This window comes from Dipodomys merriami, unplaced genomic scaffold, assembly GCF_024711535.1.
Source record: "Dipodomys merriami isolate MVZ:Mamm:240054 unplaced genomic scaffold, mDipMer1.0.p SCAF_1, whole genome shotgun sequence".
NCBI lineage: Eukaryota > Metazoa > Chordata > Mammalia > Rodentia > Heteromyidae > Dipodomys > Dipodomys merriami.
The window spans coordinates 128,244,533-128,262,161 of NW_027202270.1; the positions used below are offsets into that span (position 1 = coordinate 128,244,533).

General features: G+C 41.0%; 1 protein-coding gene across 4 annotated transcripts in view; it reads right to left on the bottom strand.

The window, feature by feature from the left end:
• Positions 1–641: 641 nt before the first annotated feature.
• Positions 642–17,629, bottom strand: part of Znf410 (zinc finger protein 410) — a 38,320-nt gene continuing 21,332 nt past the window's right edge. For 3 of the 4 annotated variants that reach the window (XM_070030350.1, XM_070030321.1, XM_070030331.1), the window contains 7 exons: positions 17,044–17,194; positions 15,877–16,058; positions 9,481–9,570; positions 6,842–6,967; positions 4,688–4,828; positions 3,108–3,235; positions 642–1,388 (listed from right to left, as the gene is read on the bottom strand). In XM_070030350.1, coding sequence (XP_069886451.1) covers positions 1,350–1,388; positions 3,108–3,235; positions 4,688–4,828; positions 6,842–6,967; positions 9,481–9,570; positions 15,877–16,058; positions 17,044–17,194 — 857 coding nt within the window. In that variant the 3' untranslated portion in view covers positions 642–1,349. The remainder of the gene's footprint in view (positions 1,389–3,107; positions 3,236–4,687; positions 4,829–6,841; positions 6,968–9,480; positions 9,571–15,876; positions 16,059–17,043; positions 17,195–17,629) is intronic. The other variant, XM_070030340.1, reaches the window with a different exon arrangement.

Genomic DNA, 17,629 nt, shown 5'->3' on the forward strand with positions numbered 1-17,629 from the left:
CTTAAGACTGGCTATTTTAGTCAGGTGCCAGTAGCTCATACTGTAATCCTAGCTACTCAGGAGGCTGAGATCTGAGGATCACAGTTTAAAGTCAGCCTTGGCAGTAAAGTCTGTCAGATTCAACCACCAGAAAACCGGAAGGACACTGTGGCTTAAAGTAGTAAAGTACTAGCTTTCAGTGGCAGAAGCTAAGGGACATAGCGCAGGTACTGAGTTCAAGCCCCATGACTGACCAAATAAAAAGGGCAAGATATCTCTAAAGGAGCAAATTTCTCATGTTCTACTTTAACAATTATTCTGGGAAAATTAAAAATTACCTATCGTTATTGCCATTGATCTAGATGCAGACATGGTCTTTTCTTGTGGTTATCAGTTGTCAGTTAGCAACTAGGATAATTCTTGTAATGTCTCCTAAAATTTCCCAGTTCAGTCTTACCTGCATGGTATCTTAATAACAAGTCAGCGCCTTATATAGATCTTTTTTTTTCTTCTTCAGTTGTAGTTTGAACTCAAAGTCTTGCTAGGTAGGTGCTGTACCCCTTGAGTTACTTTCCCAGCCCTCAGTGCCCAATCTTAAAGAGGTGAAATCATTTTCTTCATCTCTCAAAGAAAAGTTGTTACTAAAACAAAAAACAATGAACTGACTGGGCTGTTTTGTTTATTTAAGGGAAAAACTTAAGCTCTGGATCATGTGATTTTTTTTAACTTAAACAAAAAGCCCTCTTAACATGCTATCTTACGTTTCATAAACAAATAAAGCAAAGTGACTGAGTAGAGATATATAGACAAGATAGTACCTCAGCCTGGGCCAAGGGGAGATTCAAGTAATTTATTTTGTTCAGCCCTGTGGCTGAGAGTCCTTTTACTCAGGTTGCAAAAGGGAGAATGCTACAACAGAATTGACATCACTCCCTTCTTCAAAGCAACAAGGCATCTTGAAAACTCAAGTTCCAGGTTGGTGGCTGGACATTTTATCCATGTGAAAAGACTGAGTCTGAGATGAAAAGTCTTCAAAGCAAAACCTCCCCTCAATAGTCATAAAGAAAAACTTTAACCAACACATAATTAATTCACTTTTGGGAGATGGCTATCCCAAATTTTGCAGTGAGAAGAGAAGCAAGTTCAATTGCCTAAGTCACTGCTTTGCTCCTTGTATGGATCAGATGGTGGCTGAAGAGTTCATGTATCCATCTTCTCTGCCAGCTAAAATGAACACAGGCAAAGTGGGGCCTTGTCCTTTAGAGTTTCATTTTAGTTCTGGCAGGCAGTGAGCCTCTGGATCCTTTTCCCACTACAGATTCTGTGATTAGACAAAGTTGCTCCACCAAGAGTCAGTGCCCATGCTCTGCTCATGTCCGTCTTTCCGTTAAATCTCCTTGATTTAGTAACTGTAAGAGATTGAAAGCAAATCTAGATCATGTTATAGAAAAAGTAATTCATTCTAAGTAAAAGATTAAGAACAGTGGATAAAAAAAATTCACTGAGATATAAATCAGGATAGATAGTTTCAAAGGAAAAAAACAACATGCACTGAGCCATCTTATTCAGATATTGGCCTTGGGACAGCACTCTGGCCACTTCATGATGCTGCCCTGTTAACTACGGCAAAAAAATACTGTTTCAAGCCAGGCACCCGTTGCTCAAGCCTGTAATCCTAGCTACTCAGGAAGCTGGATCTGAGGATTGTGGTTCAAAGCCAGCCCGGGCAGGAAAGTCTGAGACTCTTATCTCTAATTAACCACCACAAAACCAGAAGTGGTGCTGTGGCTCAAATGGTAGAGTGCTCACCTTGAGCTGAAGAGCTGAGGAACACTGCCCAGGCCCAGATTTCAAGCCCCATGACTGACAACCTCCCCCCCCCCAAAAAAAAAAATTCAGTGGTGAGATTACTGGTTTTGTTATCAAGGGACATCTAGGTATTTGTAACATCATTATCAATGTATTTGGGCACTGGTGGCTTATACCTGTAAAAGTCTGTGAGACTCTTATCTCTAATTAACCACAAAAAAGCTGAAAGTGGAGCTCTAAGCACAGCTAGAGTGCTAGCCTTAAGCAAAAAAAAAAAAAAAAAAAAGCCCAGATCCTGAGTTCAAGCCCCAGCCTGACACAAATATAAATAAATAAAAATTTTAAAAAATAAGCTGGGCATCAGTGGCTCATGCCTGTAATCCTAGCTACTCAGGAGGCTGAGATCTGAGGATCGTAGTTCAAAGCCAACCTGGGCAGGAAAAGTCTGTGAGACTTTTTTTTTTTTTGCCAGTTGTTGGGCCTGAACTCTGGGCCTGGGCGCTGTCCCTCAGCTCTTCAGCTCAAGGCTAGCGCTCTACCACTTGAGCCACAGTGCCACTTCTGGCTTTTTCTGCTTATATGGTGCTGAGGAATTGAACCCAGGGCCTCATGAATGCAAGGCAAGCACTCTACCACTGAGCTACCTTCCCAGCCCTCTGTGAGACTCCAATTAACCACCAAAAAACAAGAAGTGGCGCTGTGGTTCAAATGGTAGAGCAGAGCTCAGGGACAGTGCCAGGCTTGGAGTTCAAACCCCAGCATGGACAAAAAAATAAAAATAATTTTTTAAAAAAGCATTTTAATTTTCACATTATAGGGAGGTAAAGAACAGTAGGATCATTCACCACTGCTTAGGGAATGTGTACAAAGTAACTCTAAAACTCAAGAGTCCAGGTGTGACAGATCAATCAACACACAAGACCCTAACACTAGGCTCCTTTCAAGCTGGACTCAAGCTTAAAGGTGCTCTGGTCAGTTTATAGGAAATAGAACCTCAAGAATTTCTGATCAGTCATTTAGGGCCTGACTGCTGTTTCTGAGCTCTTTTTGCTCAAGGCTAGCATTATACCACTTTGGGCCACAGTGCCACTTCTGGTTTTCTGGTGGTTAATTACAGGTAAGAGTTTCATGGACTTTCCTGCCAGGGCTGGCTTCAAACCTCAGATCTCAGCCCTCCTGAGTAGCTAGAATTATAGGCATGAGCCACCAGTGCCCAGATGAAAATTGGAGATTTTTTTCACATCAACTAAACTAGAATAATTAGGAAATCATTCTCCATTTAACTCAGCAAAGAAACAAAGAGCAAGAGCAAGCTTTACCTCCTGTGGATTTACTGCAGTTAAGACAGAAACTTCATATGACTGCCTTCCTGACTGCATGGTCACCAAGTGATGTGTTACATCAGGCACTGAAGACAAGGGACGTGGGGATCCTTCAGTAAGCACCTCTGTGAAACAAAAGAAAAATGATTTTCAATGAAAAGCAAGTCCACAAATATAATTCCCGCCTCTTCAAGCCTAAACAGCAGAATCTCATGTTCCTATATTCCTTTCAAGTTAATTCTTGTCTGATAAACATTGTTAGTAAATTTGCAAAGTATTACAAAAAGGGATGAGAAGTAAAAGCAGGAAATTTTGGTAGTTGACTATTTTTCAACAAACCAATTTAGAATAATAAGATTTAGCACTGTTACTTGAATTAAGATGATGTATGAATCGGCAAAAGTTGCACAAGCAGGCAGATCAGAAAACCAGAGCCAGCCCTTGAAGCAGTCACCAATAGTAACAGCAAAATATGTACAGGTCAAGAATTTGTTAGTTCTGCATCCAAAGTACCTACTTAATATCACTTCCTTCTTTGAGATTTGCTTCTTTATTAAGGCTGATGAAACAGCTCCATGCCATTCTATAACCTCCTGCTTTAGGTTCTACCAGTAGTGAACATGAACCAGAGGAGGTATGCTATGGTAGCATATTATTCTGGGCTTTCTAGGCTCTACACAAACATTAGAGATAGTGTCTCATCATGCAACAAAGGCTGGCCACAAACTCAGGATCTTCTTGCCTCTGCCACCCAAATGTTGGGATTATAGACATATGCTACCACATCTGACCATTATGAATAACGAAAGCATGATCTTACTAAAGGCTTATTAGTGGGATCACCATGAAAATCTGGAAATACTTTGTAAATAAACCACTTAGCTCTCAAATTTAGAAACTTATTCTATTAGTTTGTATTTATATTGCCCTTCCAAACTATACCATATAATTTATACTATATAGCTTAATGTTTGCAAATATAGTATCTTACTCAATGTTGTTTCAAGCACATATGTACATTTTGACTTCTCAACTGAATTTTTAGATCCCTATCTGCTAATTTTGTCTTTCCCATGGTGTCAGGCACACAGTAGGCACTGAATAAATGCATGCTGACCTCACCTGGTTAAGTTTTTCAGAGAAGAGGGCCTGGCCTGTGTAACTTAGGTGAACTTTCTATACCAGAGAGGAGCACCTGTTTCCTAGAGAGCCCTTTCTTTTCTCCAGAAGTTTATGGCTTATATCTCCTTTGTAAACCTGGTTATGTTCTGCTTAAGAGTTTTAAAAGTTAAGTTCTTCCATAACTGCAACAGGAAAGACAGAAATAATTGGGCGAAAATGCTAAGATTACAGATAATTTTAAATTTTTTTCTTCTCTTTATTATTTTACAACATCTTCAAGGACTTTTTTTTTTTTAAACATCCATTATCCAGAAAATAATAACATAAAATACTACCTAATACCATAGTTAAATCAAGAAATAAGACTGAAAACTGCATTTTGGAAGACAGCTCATTCCTTAGTCCCTATATTTGCAGACCATTTTACCCAAATAAAGGAGAGACAGAAGTCTTACCATCATCAACTCCCAGGATAGAATTGGTATTTGGTAGGTTCAAGGACTCTCCACCAAGGCTCGACTGAGAATTCATAGACACCAGGTTTTTACTGGGTACTGAAGCCTCTTCAAGCAAACTACTGCCCATGAGTGGCTCAGCTGCACAAAGAATAGGATGTGAAAGACATACAGCAGTCAAGGCTGTGCCTGGTCCTTATTTCCCTTCACAAGGAAGCTAGCCTTCTCTTTCAGAATCAGTTGTTAATTTATATCTCAGATGCCACCTATTTCATCTATTTTCAAGAAACAAGACTAAGCCTAGAAAGGAAGACTGGGAACCTTAAGGATAAGTACCCTTGCTTGTGACTGACATCTGTGGAATTAGCATATGAAATGGAATGAATAAATTCTTGTACATATTTGAAGTGAATGATTAAATTTAAATATAACCAAATTTAAGGTAGAACAAAAGGTACTTATAATTGCTAAGCAAAAATACTTGAGCTCAAAAAAAAAAGAATACTTGAGCTCATGTCACATAGAAATCTCTTATCATGGTGTTATGAATGCTTGTTCATGGATTAGCACTATTCAACCTCAAAATCACTAAAGGAACTTCTGTTTTTTTGGGTCTTTTATTTTTGTCAGTTACGGGGCTTGAACTCTGGGCCTGCGTGCTGTCCCTCAGCTCTTCAGCTCAAGGTGAGTGCTCTACCACTTGAGCCACAGCGCCACTTCCAGTTTTCTGGTGGTTAATTGAAGCTAAGAGTCTCACAGACTTTCCTGTCCAGGTTGGCTTTGAACTGTGATCCTCAGATCTCAGCCTCCTGAGTAGTTAGGAATACAGGCATGAGCCATGGGTACCCGGTGAGTTTTGTTTGTTTTGAGTCAATCTTACTATGGAGCCTGGGCTGGCCTCAAATTTGCAATCCTCCTGCCTCACCTTCCAAGTGCTAGAATGACAGGTAAGCAGCAGCACCACACTGAACTTCCTAGTATGGAGGGGGAGGTGTGTCTCACCACGTTATCCAGGCTGGTCTTTTTTTGTTTTTTTGCCAGTCTTGGAGCTTGAATTCAGGGTCTCGGGCACTTCCCCTGAGCTGCTTTTGCTCAAGGCTGGCACGCTACCACTTGAGCCACAGAGCCACGTCAGCTTTTTCTGTTTATGTGGTACTAAGGAATCAAAGTCTTCATGTGGCTAGGCAAGCACTCTACCACTAAGCCACATTCCCAGCCCTCAAGCTGGTCTTTTTTTTTTTTTTGGTCCGGTCATAGGGCCTGAACTCTGTCCCTCAGCTCTTTGGTCCGGTCGTGGGGCCTGAACTCTGTCCCTCAGCTCTTCAACTCAAGGCTAGCACTCTACCACTTGAGCCACAGTGCCACTTCCGGCTTTTTTTTTCTGCTTATGTGGTGCTGAGGAATGGAACCCAGGGCCTCATGCATGCAAGGCAAGCACTCTACCACTGAGCCACCTTCCCAGCCCTCAGGCTGGTCTTAAACTCTTGGCCACAAGTGAGCTTCAAGCCTCAACCTCCCAAGTAGGTACTAAGACTACAAATGTTTGCCACTAGGGAGAAACAACAATAGGATAGATGGATGGATAGACAGACAGATACACATACATACATAAATACATACATAGATACATACATATAAAATTTCTGTGCATGTGCATGGTGTTGAGGTTCAAACTCAGGGTCTCATGCATGTTAGGCATTGGTCTAACCTCTAGAGGAACTTTTGAAACTACCTGTTCTAGGATCTTACACCTTATATATGAGTTTCTTCTGTTTTGTATGGCTGGAGAAAGCTTGTACTTGGTGTCAAATGAGACCAGTTCTCTCCACCCAAAACAGAAACCAAAAAAATCTATTGGAGGTGCTGGGAAGGTGGCTCAGTGGTAGAGCGCTTGCCTTGCATGCATGAGGCCCTGGGTTCCATTCCTCAGCACCATATAAGCAGAAAAAGCAGGAAGTGGTGCTGTGGCTCAATGGTAGAACGCTAGCCTTGAGCTGAAGAGCTGAACGACAGCACCCAGGCCCAGAGTTTAGGCCCACAACCAACACCCCCGCCCCCCCCCCCCCCGAAAAAAAAAATCTCTTGGTAGGCAGGCAGGAAGGACAGTGACTTGGCTCTTTGAACACAGCTTTCCCTTATGTCTACCCTCCTCACCAGTCTGCTCCTGCTCTTGACTTCCTGATGCTCCTAGTTGCAAGTGATGCTTTCTCATGTGCACATTTCTACTCCCACTCTGAGAGAAGGTCTTTCCACAGACTTGGCATTGATGAGGCTTCTCACCTGAAAGAGACAAGATGAAGTCAGGGGAGCCAAAGACACATCTATATTTCTGATGACAAGTGAGTAGATTGAAGACCTACATGGAGAAGGCCAGAGAATATAAAACATAAGAAGCTGCTCCTTTTCCATTCTCCATCTTCCCAGTTTCCCAACCTTTCATACCCAGGAAAAGTAGGAATAGTACACCAGGATAACTCAGCACACACATTGCTCACACCACCAGTAAGTACTTTGCAGACTCACTGTTATGTACCTTTAAAAGAGGCTCTTCAGTATGGGATCATGACAGTCACACTAAAGTATTTCCCTTTCCTAGACAGTTTTCCATGGACCTCTAGAACATGTACCCACCTTCATACCTTAGGATTTCAATCCTAGGTTCATAATATCCCATCCTATTCCCTGCTACCATTCAAGGTCTCCAACATTTACACTGATGGCTCTTCTAACACAATGACTTCTGTGACCTTAAGTCCAAAATTCTCAGTCTCCATACTACTAGGAGTACCATACTCAGAGAAGGGGTTAAAAAAAAATCTCATACCCACGACATGAGTGGCCAATGGAGTCACCATAACCTAGATAATATCTTCCTTTTAAAAGAGTTAGCTGCTATTTATTTCTAGCCAATTATTAATATATAGTCTGAGGCCTAGCACTGCAAGATAGATTCTTGATTTTTTAAATTTATTTTGTCAGTCAAGGGGCTTGCACTCTGGGTCTGGGCGCTGTCCCTCAGTTCTTCAGCTCTAGGTGAGCACTCTACCACTTGAGCCACAGTGGTTAATTGGAGATAAAATCTCACAGGTTTTCCTGCCTGGGCTGGCTTTGAACCTCAATCCTCAGATCTCAGCCTCCTGAGTAGCTAGGATTACAGGCATGAACCACTGGTACCCGGCCTTTTTTTTTTTTTTTTTTTTAAGAGAAGCTAGAAATGAAGATTTTTAGATAAAATTCCTCAACTTGTAAATACTGGCAATAAACTTAAAACTGATTAAAAAAACCAAAAAACATTCTTCATTGTTGATGTGAATGCAAAAGACTACAAACTCTGTAGTAGAGAATCTGACAATATCTGGGAAAATTAGAGGCTTTGTCACTTCATCAAAGATTACAGGTGTGAGCTATTGGTGCCAGCTGTCATGGACTTTTTTTTTGGCCAGTCCTGGGGCTTGAGCTTCTTTTTTTTTTTTTTTTTTTAAATTGTGAAAATACTGTACAGAGGAGTTACAATTACATGGGCAACCTGAGCTTCCTTTTTTGCTCAAGGCTAGTACTCTACCACTTCAGCCACAGCGCCACTTCCAGCTTTTTCTGCTTATGTGGTGCTGAGGAATGGAACCCAGGGCCTCATGTATGCAAGGCAAGCACTCTACCACTGAGCCACCTTTCCAGCCCCTAGATTCCTATCTTATGAAGCAATATTTCCAGTATGTTTTCAATGTTATAAACCATGTCTCACAGGAATCAGACCCAGTGAGACTCTTATTTCCAATTAAGTACCAGAAAACCTAAGTGGCACTATGGCTCAAGTGGTAGAGCCTTGAGCTGAGAACTCAGGGACAGCGTGCAGGTCCAGAATTCAAGCCCCATGACTGACCAAAAAAGTAGTAGTTCAGACTGATCTTGAAGTTGCAATTTCCTGTCTCCTAAGTACTGACTTTGGGAAAAAGGGAAAGGAAAAATATTTTAGTTTCCTCTACTAAGCTTAAAAAGTCTTGGATCAGGGGCTGGGAAGGTGGCTCAGTGGTAGAGTGCTTGCCTTGCATGCCTGAGGCCCTGGGTTCGATTCCTCAGCACCACATTAAGCAAAAAGAAAAAAAGCCGGAAGTGGCGCTGTGGCTCAAGTGGTAGAGCGCTAGCCTTGAGCTGAAGAGCTGAGGGACAGCGCCCAGGCCCAGAGTTCAGGCCCCACGACCGGACCCAAAAAAAAAAAAAAAAAAGTCTTGGATCATAGAGTACATTTTCAAATATTTTGAAAGACATCTTTAGCAGAAAAGATCAGGTCATCTGCATGAAATGATCAAATTTAAGGCTGCAAAACAGAAAACAAGATATTAGGTTCAGAAAACAAGACACTAGGTTGTTCTCTCTTCTTCTACAGATAAATCTAAGATTCTAGAAACAATAAAGTATCTAAATAACCAAAGCCAGTTTCTGCCAAAATGGCAACTGAAACAAGATTACCAACAGCTTCTCAGAAGGCAGTGATATTCCTGGTGCTGTTGTCATTAACAGCAGTTTTCTTACTTTGCTCTTGTTTGACGTTATAAAGCACCCAGGACAGTGTCAAACAAACTGAAAGATCTCAGAAGGACCTCCATGACTCAGCTGTAAACCACTGATTTCTCTCTACTGTTTAGAAAGCCTTTGAATGCAATTATTAAGGACCTTGGTTTCTGGCTTAGTTATGAGGAGTCCCAATGCCTTTACAGTAAAGAGTCTGTTTATTTTTAGACTTCTATTCCTCTACTAGTTTACCTGCAATCTACAAATGGTACAAGTTTTGATACCTGAGTGAACCACCAGATGTTTTCGGAGGCTTGAATACTCAGCAAAGGAACGGCCACATCCTTGGGCTTCACAAAGGAAAGGTTTTTCTCCTAGAGACAGAATTGAGACTAAGATTCAGACTCAGTCTTTTGATTATTACTCTTTCCTCAACAATTTTATTACATTCAACAACTTATTCTTCGTGTTCTAATTCACACTACATAATTTCATTAGGGCTATTCAGCAAGTGGTAACTCTCAATGATCTAAAAATATACCCAATGGTCTTTTCCCACTGCATGGCTGCCCATTAACTTCATGTTTCCTTCTTCCATCTGGCTTAAGGACTGAACACTCCAGCTTCAGTGATTACAACCCTTACAATCACCTCAATATTCACAATGTGGGTGGAGAAAATAAATCATACAGAACATAACTATATAAATATAGCCACTTTCATAATTATCAGATTTTTTTTTGTCAAGTCGTGGGGCTTGAACTCTGGGCCTGGGCGCTGTCCCTCAGCTCTTCAGCACAAGGCTAGTGCTCTACCACTTGAGCCACAGCACTACTTCCAGTTTTCTGGTGGTTTATTGGAGATAAGAGTCTCACAGACTTTCTTGTCCGGGCTGGCTTTTAACTGTGATCTTCAGATCTCAGCCTCCTGAGTAGCAAGGATTATAGGCATGAGCCACCTGCACCTGGCCAGTATCAGATTTTTTTCTGTTCTTTTGTAACTGAATAGCTGCCTTCATTTGTTGGGTTTATAAAACTGGGTGTAGGGGCTATGAAGGTGGCTCAGTGGTAGAGCACTTGCCTTGCATGCTTGAGGCCCTGGGTTCGATTCCTCAGCACCACATAAGCAAAAAGAAAAAAGCTGGAAGTGGCGCTGTGGCTCAAGTGGTAGAGCGCTAGCCTGGAGCTGAAGAGCTGAGGGATGGCGCCCAAGCCCAGAGTTCAAGCCCCACGACTGGACCCTCCGCCCCCCCCCCCCAAAAATAAAACTGGGTGTAATGTCTACCTTTAAAATCTGTATTTTTGTGTGTGTCAGTACTGGGACTTAAACTCAGAGCTCATGCTCTTCCTTGGCTTTTACTGGTTAAGTGGAGATAAAGGACTTTCCTGTCTAGGCTGGCTCTGAACCACGACCCTCCAATCTCAGCCTTGTGAGTACCTTAAGACTGTAAGTGGGCACCACTGGTGCCCAGCAGAAACCTGTATTTTAAAGTGGATCTAGAAACTGAGTCATTAAAACGTCTGACATGAAAGTTCTGACAGCATATGCACTGTTTGAACTTTCCTTCCTTCCTTCCTTCCTTCCTTCCTTCGTTCTCATCCTCTTTTTAAAAAATATTTTATTGTAAAGGCGATGTACAGGCGATGAATGAAGTAGTGGTGCTTAAACTCTGGGCCTGGGCGCAGTCTCTGCGCTCTTCCACTCAAGGGGAGCACTCTGCCACTTCCGGTTTTCTGGTGGTTAATTGGTGGTAAGAGTCTCAAGGACTTTTCTGCCTAGGCTGGCTTTGAACCAAGATCCTCAGATCTCAGTCTCCTGAGTAGCTAGGATTACAAGCATGAGCCACCAGTGCCTGGCATGAATGCCTTTCTTTTTAAATAGTGTCACTACCTCCCACATTTTCTCCCAGTTTTTCCCTCCCAACTCTCCCCCCCCCCCTTCTTTTGTAGTGCTAGGGATTGATTTCCTTCCTTCCTTCCCTATCTTCTCTCCTCCTTCCTTCCTCCTCACCCCCCCCCCTTCTCTTTCTTTTGTAGTGCTAGGGATTGAACCCAGGGCCTTGTTCATACTAAGTTAATAGCTATGAAGCCCCTGGGTTCAATTCCTTCTTTACAAAACCAAACAAAATACAGTAATGCACGGTGCAACAGAATAGAGACTTAGACTAGTAGATAGTATTAAATTTTAAGTTTGTACTATGACTAAGATGCCACACTTTGGAGAAAGTAAGTGAAGGACATAAAAACTTTTTAAAATTATTTTTTCTATATTCTGTGAGTACATAATTATTTCAAAATGAAAATGAGGGCTGGGGTTGTTCTTGGAAAAAGAAAAACAACAAAGATAAAGTCTGTATCCTCCAAAAATAACTGTAAAATGAGACAAATATATTCATAAGTAACTGTAATATAAGTTTCTGTACAAAAAACTGCTACAAGCTAGGCATCAGCACATGGCTGGCTGTCAGACTAGGAATTCCAGACCAGCTTGGGTTACACAGTGAGGCTCTGCACTGTCTAACTAAGTAAATAAGTAAGCAAGCAAACAAGCAAGTAAATTACTTAATTAGTTTGTATGTGTGTATGTGTGTGTTGGTAGTAAGCCTTGAAACTCAGGCCCTAAGACTTTTTTGTTCAAAAAAAGAGCTTTTTTGTTCAAAGCTATAGCACTCTACCACATAAGCTCTATTTCCAGCTTCTAAGTGGTTAACTGGAGATAAAAGCCTCATTGACTTTCCTCCCTGGGTTGGCCAGCAACACTGATCCTCATTTTCTTAGCTTCCTGAGTAGCTAGGATTATGGGTATAAGCAACCTGTACCCTACTAATTAATTTGTTTTTAAAAAATAAAAACAAGGGACTGGGAAGGTGGCTCAGTGGTAGAGTGCTTGCCTTGCATGCATGAGGCCCTGGGTTTGATTCCTCAGCACCATATAAGCAGAAAAAGCTGGAAGTGGTGCTGAGGCTCAAGTGGTAGAACTAGCCTTGAGCTTAAGAGCTGAGGGACAGCGCTCAGGCCCAGAGTTGAGGCCCCACGACAGACACACACACAAAAAGGAAAACAAGGCAAATGAGGCTATCATGACAACAACACAGGAGCATGGCCCATCAGGGGGTAGTAACAAAAAAGGCTGTAAGTGGAGCTGTGGTTCAAGATGTACAGCACTAGCCTTAAGCAAAAAACCTAAGCAACGCACCTGAGTTCAAGCCCCAGTACATACACACACTCTCCCTCCCCTCCCCCTCCCCCCCTCAGATGACCTTTAGAATCAGATCATAATACAAATTCCAACTCTACCATTTTCTACCTGAATATGCTGGCCAATTTAGTTAACCCTCTAACTTATTTCGTTGCCAATAAAAAATGTTATCTAAAGTCAGGTGCTGGCAGTTCACACCTGTAATCCTAGCTACTCAGGAGACTGAGATCTGAGGATCGAGGTTCAAAGCCAACCGGAGCCAGGGCAGGAAAGTTTGTGACACTCTTATCTTTAATTAACCACCAGAAAACCAGAAGTAGTACTGTGGCTCAAGTGGTAGAGTGCTCACCTTGCGCTGAAGAGCTTAGGGACAGTGCCAAAGCCCGGAGTTCAAAAGCCTCATGAGTGACCAAAAGAAAAAAAAGGTTATCTAATGTTATCTATCTTCATGGACATATGGAGATTATGTAATATAGCTGGTAGATATTAAATTGCCTCAATAAACAATAACTTAGTTATTATTATGACAAATCTGAAGCATCCAGGGATAACCAATTTAGTGGATGATTGAGACTACAGCGAAAGCATACTAAATAGAACATAAGAAACCCCAAATTCTGAAACTGGTGAACAATTAAGAGATTCACAGAAGAGCTACCAAGAGTTGGAATGAGGGAGAAAAATACACAGGAGAAAATACAGTCATATTTTGAAGTAAAACAGAGCATTTTAAGAAGATATTTTACTATGTGTATTTGCTCATATGAAGTAATATTTATTGAAATGAACTCCAGGAAATGAAAACCAGGCTGTTGTTTTTTTTTCTTCATTGCTGTTTTTATTTTCCTTTCTTTTTGTCTTGTTTGTTCAGTGACCTGTCTTTGGAAAGGTAAGGGGGCAAAGAAATGGAGGGACAATGGGTGAACAAATCCAGCAGTGGTATTCATTAGACACTATGTTGAAAATGAACTATATTACTTGTAAGTGGGAATGGGAGGGGAAAACTGGGAAAGAGCAAGGGAAAGGGTGACCTTGTTCTTAAAAAAATTTTACTTTTTACCTGACTTATTAGCTGTTACCCTTATGTACATCACCTTTATAATAACCATCATTTTTTTCTTAAAAAAATGTTCTGTGTGAGCAAATGCTTCAAAGACGATGAGATAATGAGGATGAAGTTGTGGAATTTAATAAAAAAAAAAGAGATGATAAATTCTACTTCTTTTCCCTTTTGTGCCAGTTACTGAGGCTTGAAACTCAGTGTCTAAGTGCTATACTTGAACTTTTGTGCTCAAGGTTAGTACCACCTGAGCTACAGCTCCATTTCTAGCATTTTGGTAGTTAACTGGAGATAAGAATCTCACAGACTTTTCTACCTGGGTTCGCTCTGAACCATGAACCTCAGATCTCAGCATCCTGAGGAGCTAGGATTACAAGCATGAGCCACTGGCACCTGGCTATTTCTTTTCTTAGGCATTCAACTAGATAGTTTTCCTGTTCTATTTTTCAAATTATTCTTGGAGCAAGTATAGTTTATTATATGCTACAAAGAGCTGAAAAGAGCAACTATTCTGTCCCAAATACATCTAGATGTTATATTACTCTAGAAGGAATTACAGGTTTATGCTTAGAACAATCTTGGCTTCAGCTTGGGCTTCACTTTTTAACTGCATTTTAATTATATATGCTATCAAATTCCAGTATTCAAGAATGAACAGAGACAAAGAGCTGGATACAGCTTTTTTTTTTTTTTTTTTTGTATGGTCGTGGGGCCTGAACTCTGGGCCTGAGCACTGTCCTTCAGCTCTTCAGCTCAAGGCTAGTGCTTTACCACTTGAGCCACAGCGCCACTTCTGGCTTTTTTCTTTTTGTTTATGTGATGCTGAGGAATCGAACCCAGGGCCTCAGGCATGCAAGGCAAGCGCTCTACCACTGAGCCAACTTCCCAGCCCACTGGATACAGGTAACTTATACCTGTAAATCCTAGCTGCTCAAGATCTAGGGATCCAGGTTTAAATGCAGCCCAGAGAGAAAAGTCCATGAGACTCCATCTCCAAAATAATCAGGAAAACACTGGGCTTGAAAGCATGATTCAAGTGGTAATGATAGAGTATCAGCCAAACAAGCAAGGTGAGTGAGAGCATGAGGACATAAAGTCATGCATGTGCATGTGTGGACACACACACACACATACATACACACAAAGGCAAGAAAGTAGGGTACCGTTGTACATCTTCATATATTCATCTGGGTTTGATGATTAAGCTTTCAAATGAGGAGAACAAATATGATCAATATACATTATATGTATGTATGAAAACAGAATAACCCATTAAAACTATAAAAAAATGGAAGGAGATAGAATAATGAAGAAATGGATATGATCAAAGTACATTATGTATATATATAGAAATACCATATTGAGACCCCCCCTTGTACAATTAATATACACTATTAAAAAGAAAAAAAATCCTTAGTAAGGGTAATAAAAAGCACCCTTAGACCCAAGACTAAAAATCAAGTGATCTTTTTGTTGTTGTTGTTGTTGGTCGTGGGTCATAGATCTTGAACTCAAGGCCTGGACTGTCCTTGAGTTCTTTTGCTCAAGACTAGTCTTCTACCATTTTGAGCCACAGCACTATTTCTGGTTTTTTGGTGGTTAACTGGAAATGAGAGTCTCACAGGGACTTTTCTGCCCAGGCATGCTTTGAGCCCCAATCCTCAGATCTCAGCCTCCAGAGTATCTAGGATTATAGGCATGAGCCACCAATGCCCAGCTCAAGTGATCTTTATTTTTCTCCTTTGATACTGATATACTCTGTAACTTCTCTTACTCGTTTTCTGAGACTCTAACAAGAAAGCAAACTCTAAGCTGGTTCCACCTAATAAGTCCTAGACCCTGAGTTGAAACTCAAGTACCAGACTTAAGGATTACATTTTTTTTTCCTTTTTACCGGTCCTGGAGCTTGAACTCTGGGCCTTGGCTTTTTTTGCTCAAGGCTAGAATTCTACCACTTGAGCCACAACACCACCTTTGGCTTTTCCAGAGAGATAGGGTCTCATGGACTTCCCTGCCCAGGCTGGCTAGAACTATGGTCCTCAGATCTCAACCTCCCAAGTAGCTAGGATTACAGGCATGAGCTACTAGTACCTGGCTTAAGGGTTACATCTTATCTTTTATATTGGTCCTCACTTCCTCCCCTATAATTAGTATTTTGAATAGCTTTGAATGATTCAATAAAGTTACTGTATAAAATAAAATTGTGCAATGTTCAGAAAAATTTTAAAGCAGATTTTGTCCAATTAGGTTCACATAAAATGTTACTGTAATGGACTGAAAGTACCATATAGCATTGAGACAAAGGAATCAAATCTTTAGAGTTCTAGCAACACCCTCATACTTTATTTCTATTCCTACTGAAGCCTTTCTTAAGTATAGTTAAGTAACAACTGAACCAAAACTGCCCAAGGGTTGCACGTACCTGTGTGTATGCGCCGGTGGTTCTTCAGATTTCCAGCTGTAGTGAACTGCTTACCACAGCCAGATTCAGGGCACATAAAGGGCTTTTCCCCATTGTGTGTCCTCATGTGTACTTTTAATCTCTGTAGCACATAGAAGCTTTTTCCACAACCTTCTGCAGGGCAGATGAAGGAGCGGTCATTTCTGCAAAAATAATCATATAAGCAAGAATACCTACAAATATTCAAACTTCTTTTTATTCTCAAGGCAGACAGTAGATTCCAAACCTGGGCATATCAAAATATCCTAAAGTTTGTTAAAATAACAGATGATCCTCGCCACACACTTCTCAGATTTAAAGTAGGGTCTACACTTATATGTAATTTAGGTTCTTAAAAAAAAATCCTGTTTTATAATGAGATTTAAGAATACTTCATCACAACACATTTAGCAGTCAAATGCCGTAAATTGTTATGAAAAATAGGGCAAATCACACAATGCTAGTGTTTCTATTAAAAACAACAATAAAACATGACAGTAGACATATGGAACACACCGGAAATCCCAAGATTCTGGAGGCTGAAGTGGGAGACTCATTTAAACCTAGGAGTTAAAGACCCTCCTGGGAAATAAAAGCAAGATCCCATTCCCTCAATTCCAAGAACAGTCATCCTCACTACTCAAGAAGAGTTTATGGCTGGTTGCAGGTGGCTCATGCCTGTAATCCTATCTACTCAGGAGGCTGAGATATGAGGATCATGGTTCAAAGCCAGCCCAGGTGGGGAAACTCTGTGAGACTCTTCAATTAACCACCAGGAAACCAGAAAGGATGCTGGGTCTCAAAGTGATAGGGTACTAGCCTTGAGCAAAAGAGCTCTGCCCGACAACCGACAATAAATAAACAAAGAAATAAATAAGTGGGTTACTAGAATAATTTTTGTCCAAGCTGGACTGGATAAAAGAGCTATCCTATCCCAAAATATAATGAAAGCAAAAAGGGATAGAAATTAGGCTCAGGTGGTAGAGCCCCTGCCTGGCAAGCTCAAGCCCCTGAGTTCAAACCTCAGTTAAACTAAAAAGACAGAAACAAAAAATACAACCAGCGGGAGTCCTTGTTTTCCTTTGTCAATTTGGAAAACAAATTTCTCTGGAAGCCTCAAAGTTTTTATGAGATCTCAGATTCGCTTACCGATGAGTTTTGAGGTGGTACTTAAAGTGAGCTGGCCAAACAAACGTCCGGCCACAGCCTTCAACTGTACACTTGAGCTTCTTTTCCACTTGAGGAAGGGGCCCAGAGTCTTTGGGTTGCCCATCTCCAGAACCAAGGTGGACATTTTCTCCTGTAACAGAGTCACATTTATAATCCAAGGAAGGACCCTTCTTAGAAAGTTGAAATTCAAAAATAAAACACATATTCACTCAGTGATCATTAATCAGGTATCTATTTTCCCCAGGTCCCTTCTGTAATTGTTTAAAAATAAATATGATCATGGTCTATATTCTGTCCCCTATTCCAAGCATTTACCAACAGCTAACATGTTTTATTTTACAAGATTAGGGTTCTTGGATAAATGTAGGAAATAATCAAAATGGTTTCCTATCAGAAATATCAAAAAGCAGAATTAAACATGCACTGCACAAATTGGCAGGGAAACAGGTAGATCAACACTCAGACTAAGATGCTTTGGAGATGACTTTAAAGTCCTGGGCAAGAGGGTGGGGGTGGGGAGGGTGGGTGGGAGATGAGAAGGGATGGGAAGGGGAAACAAAGTAGG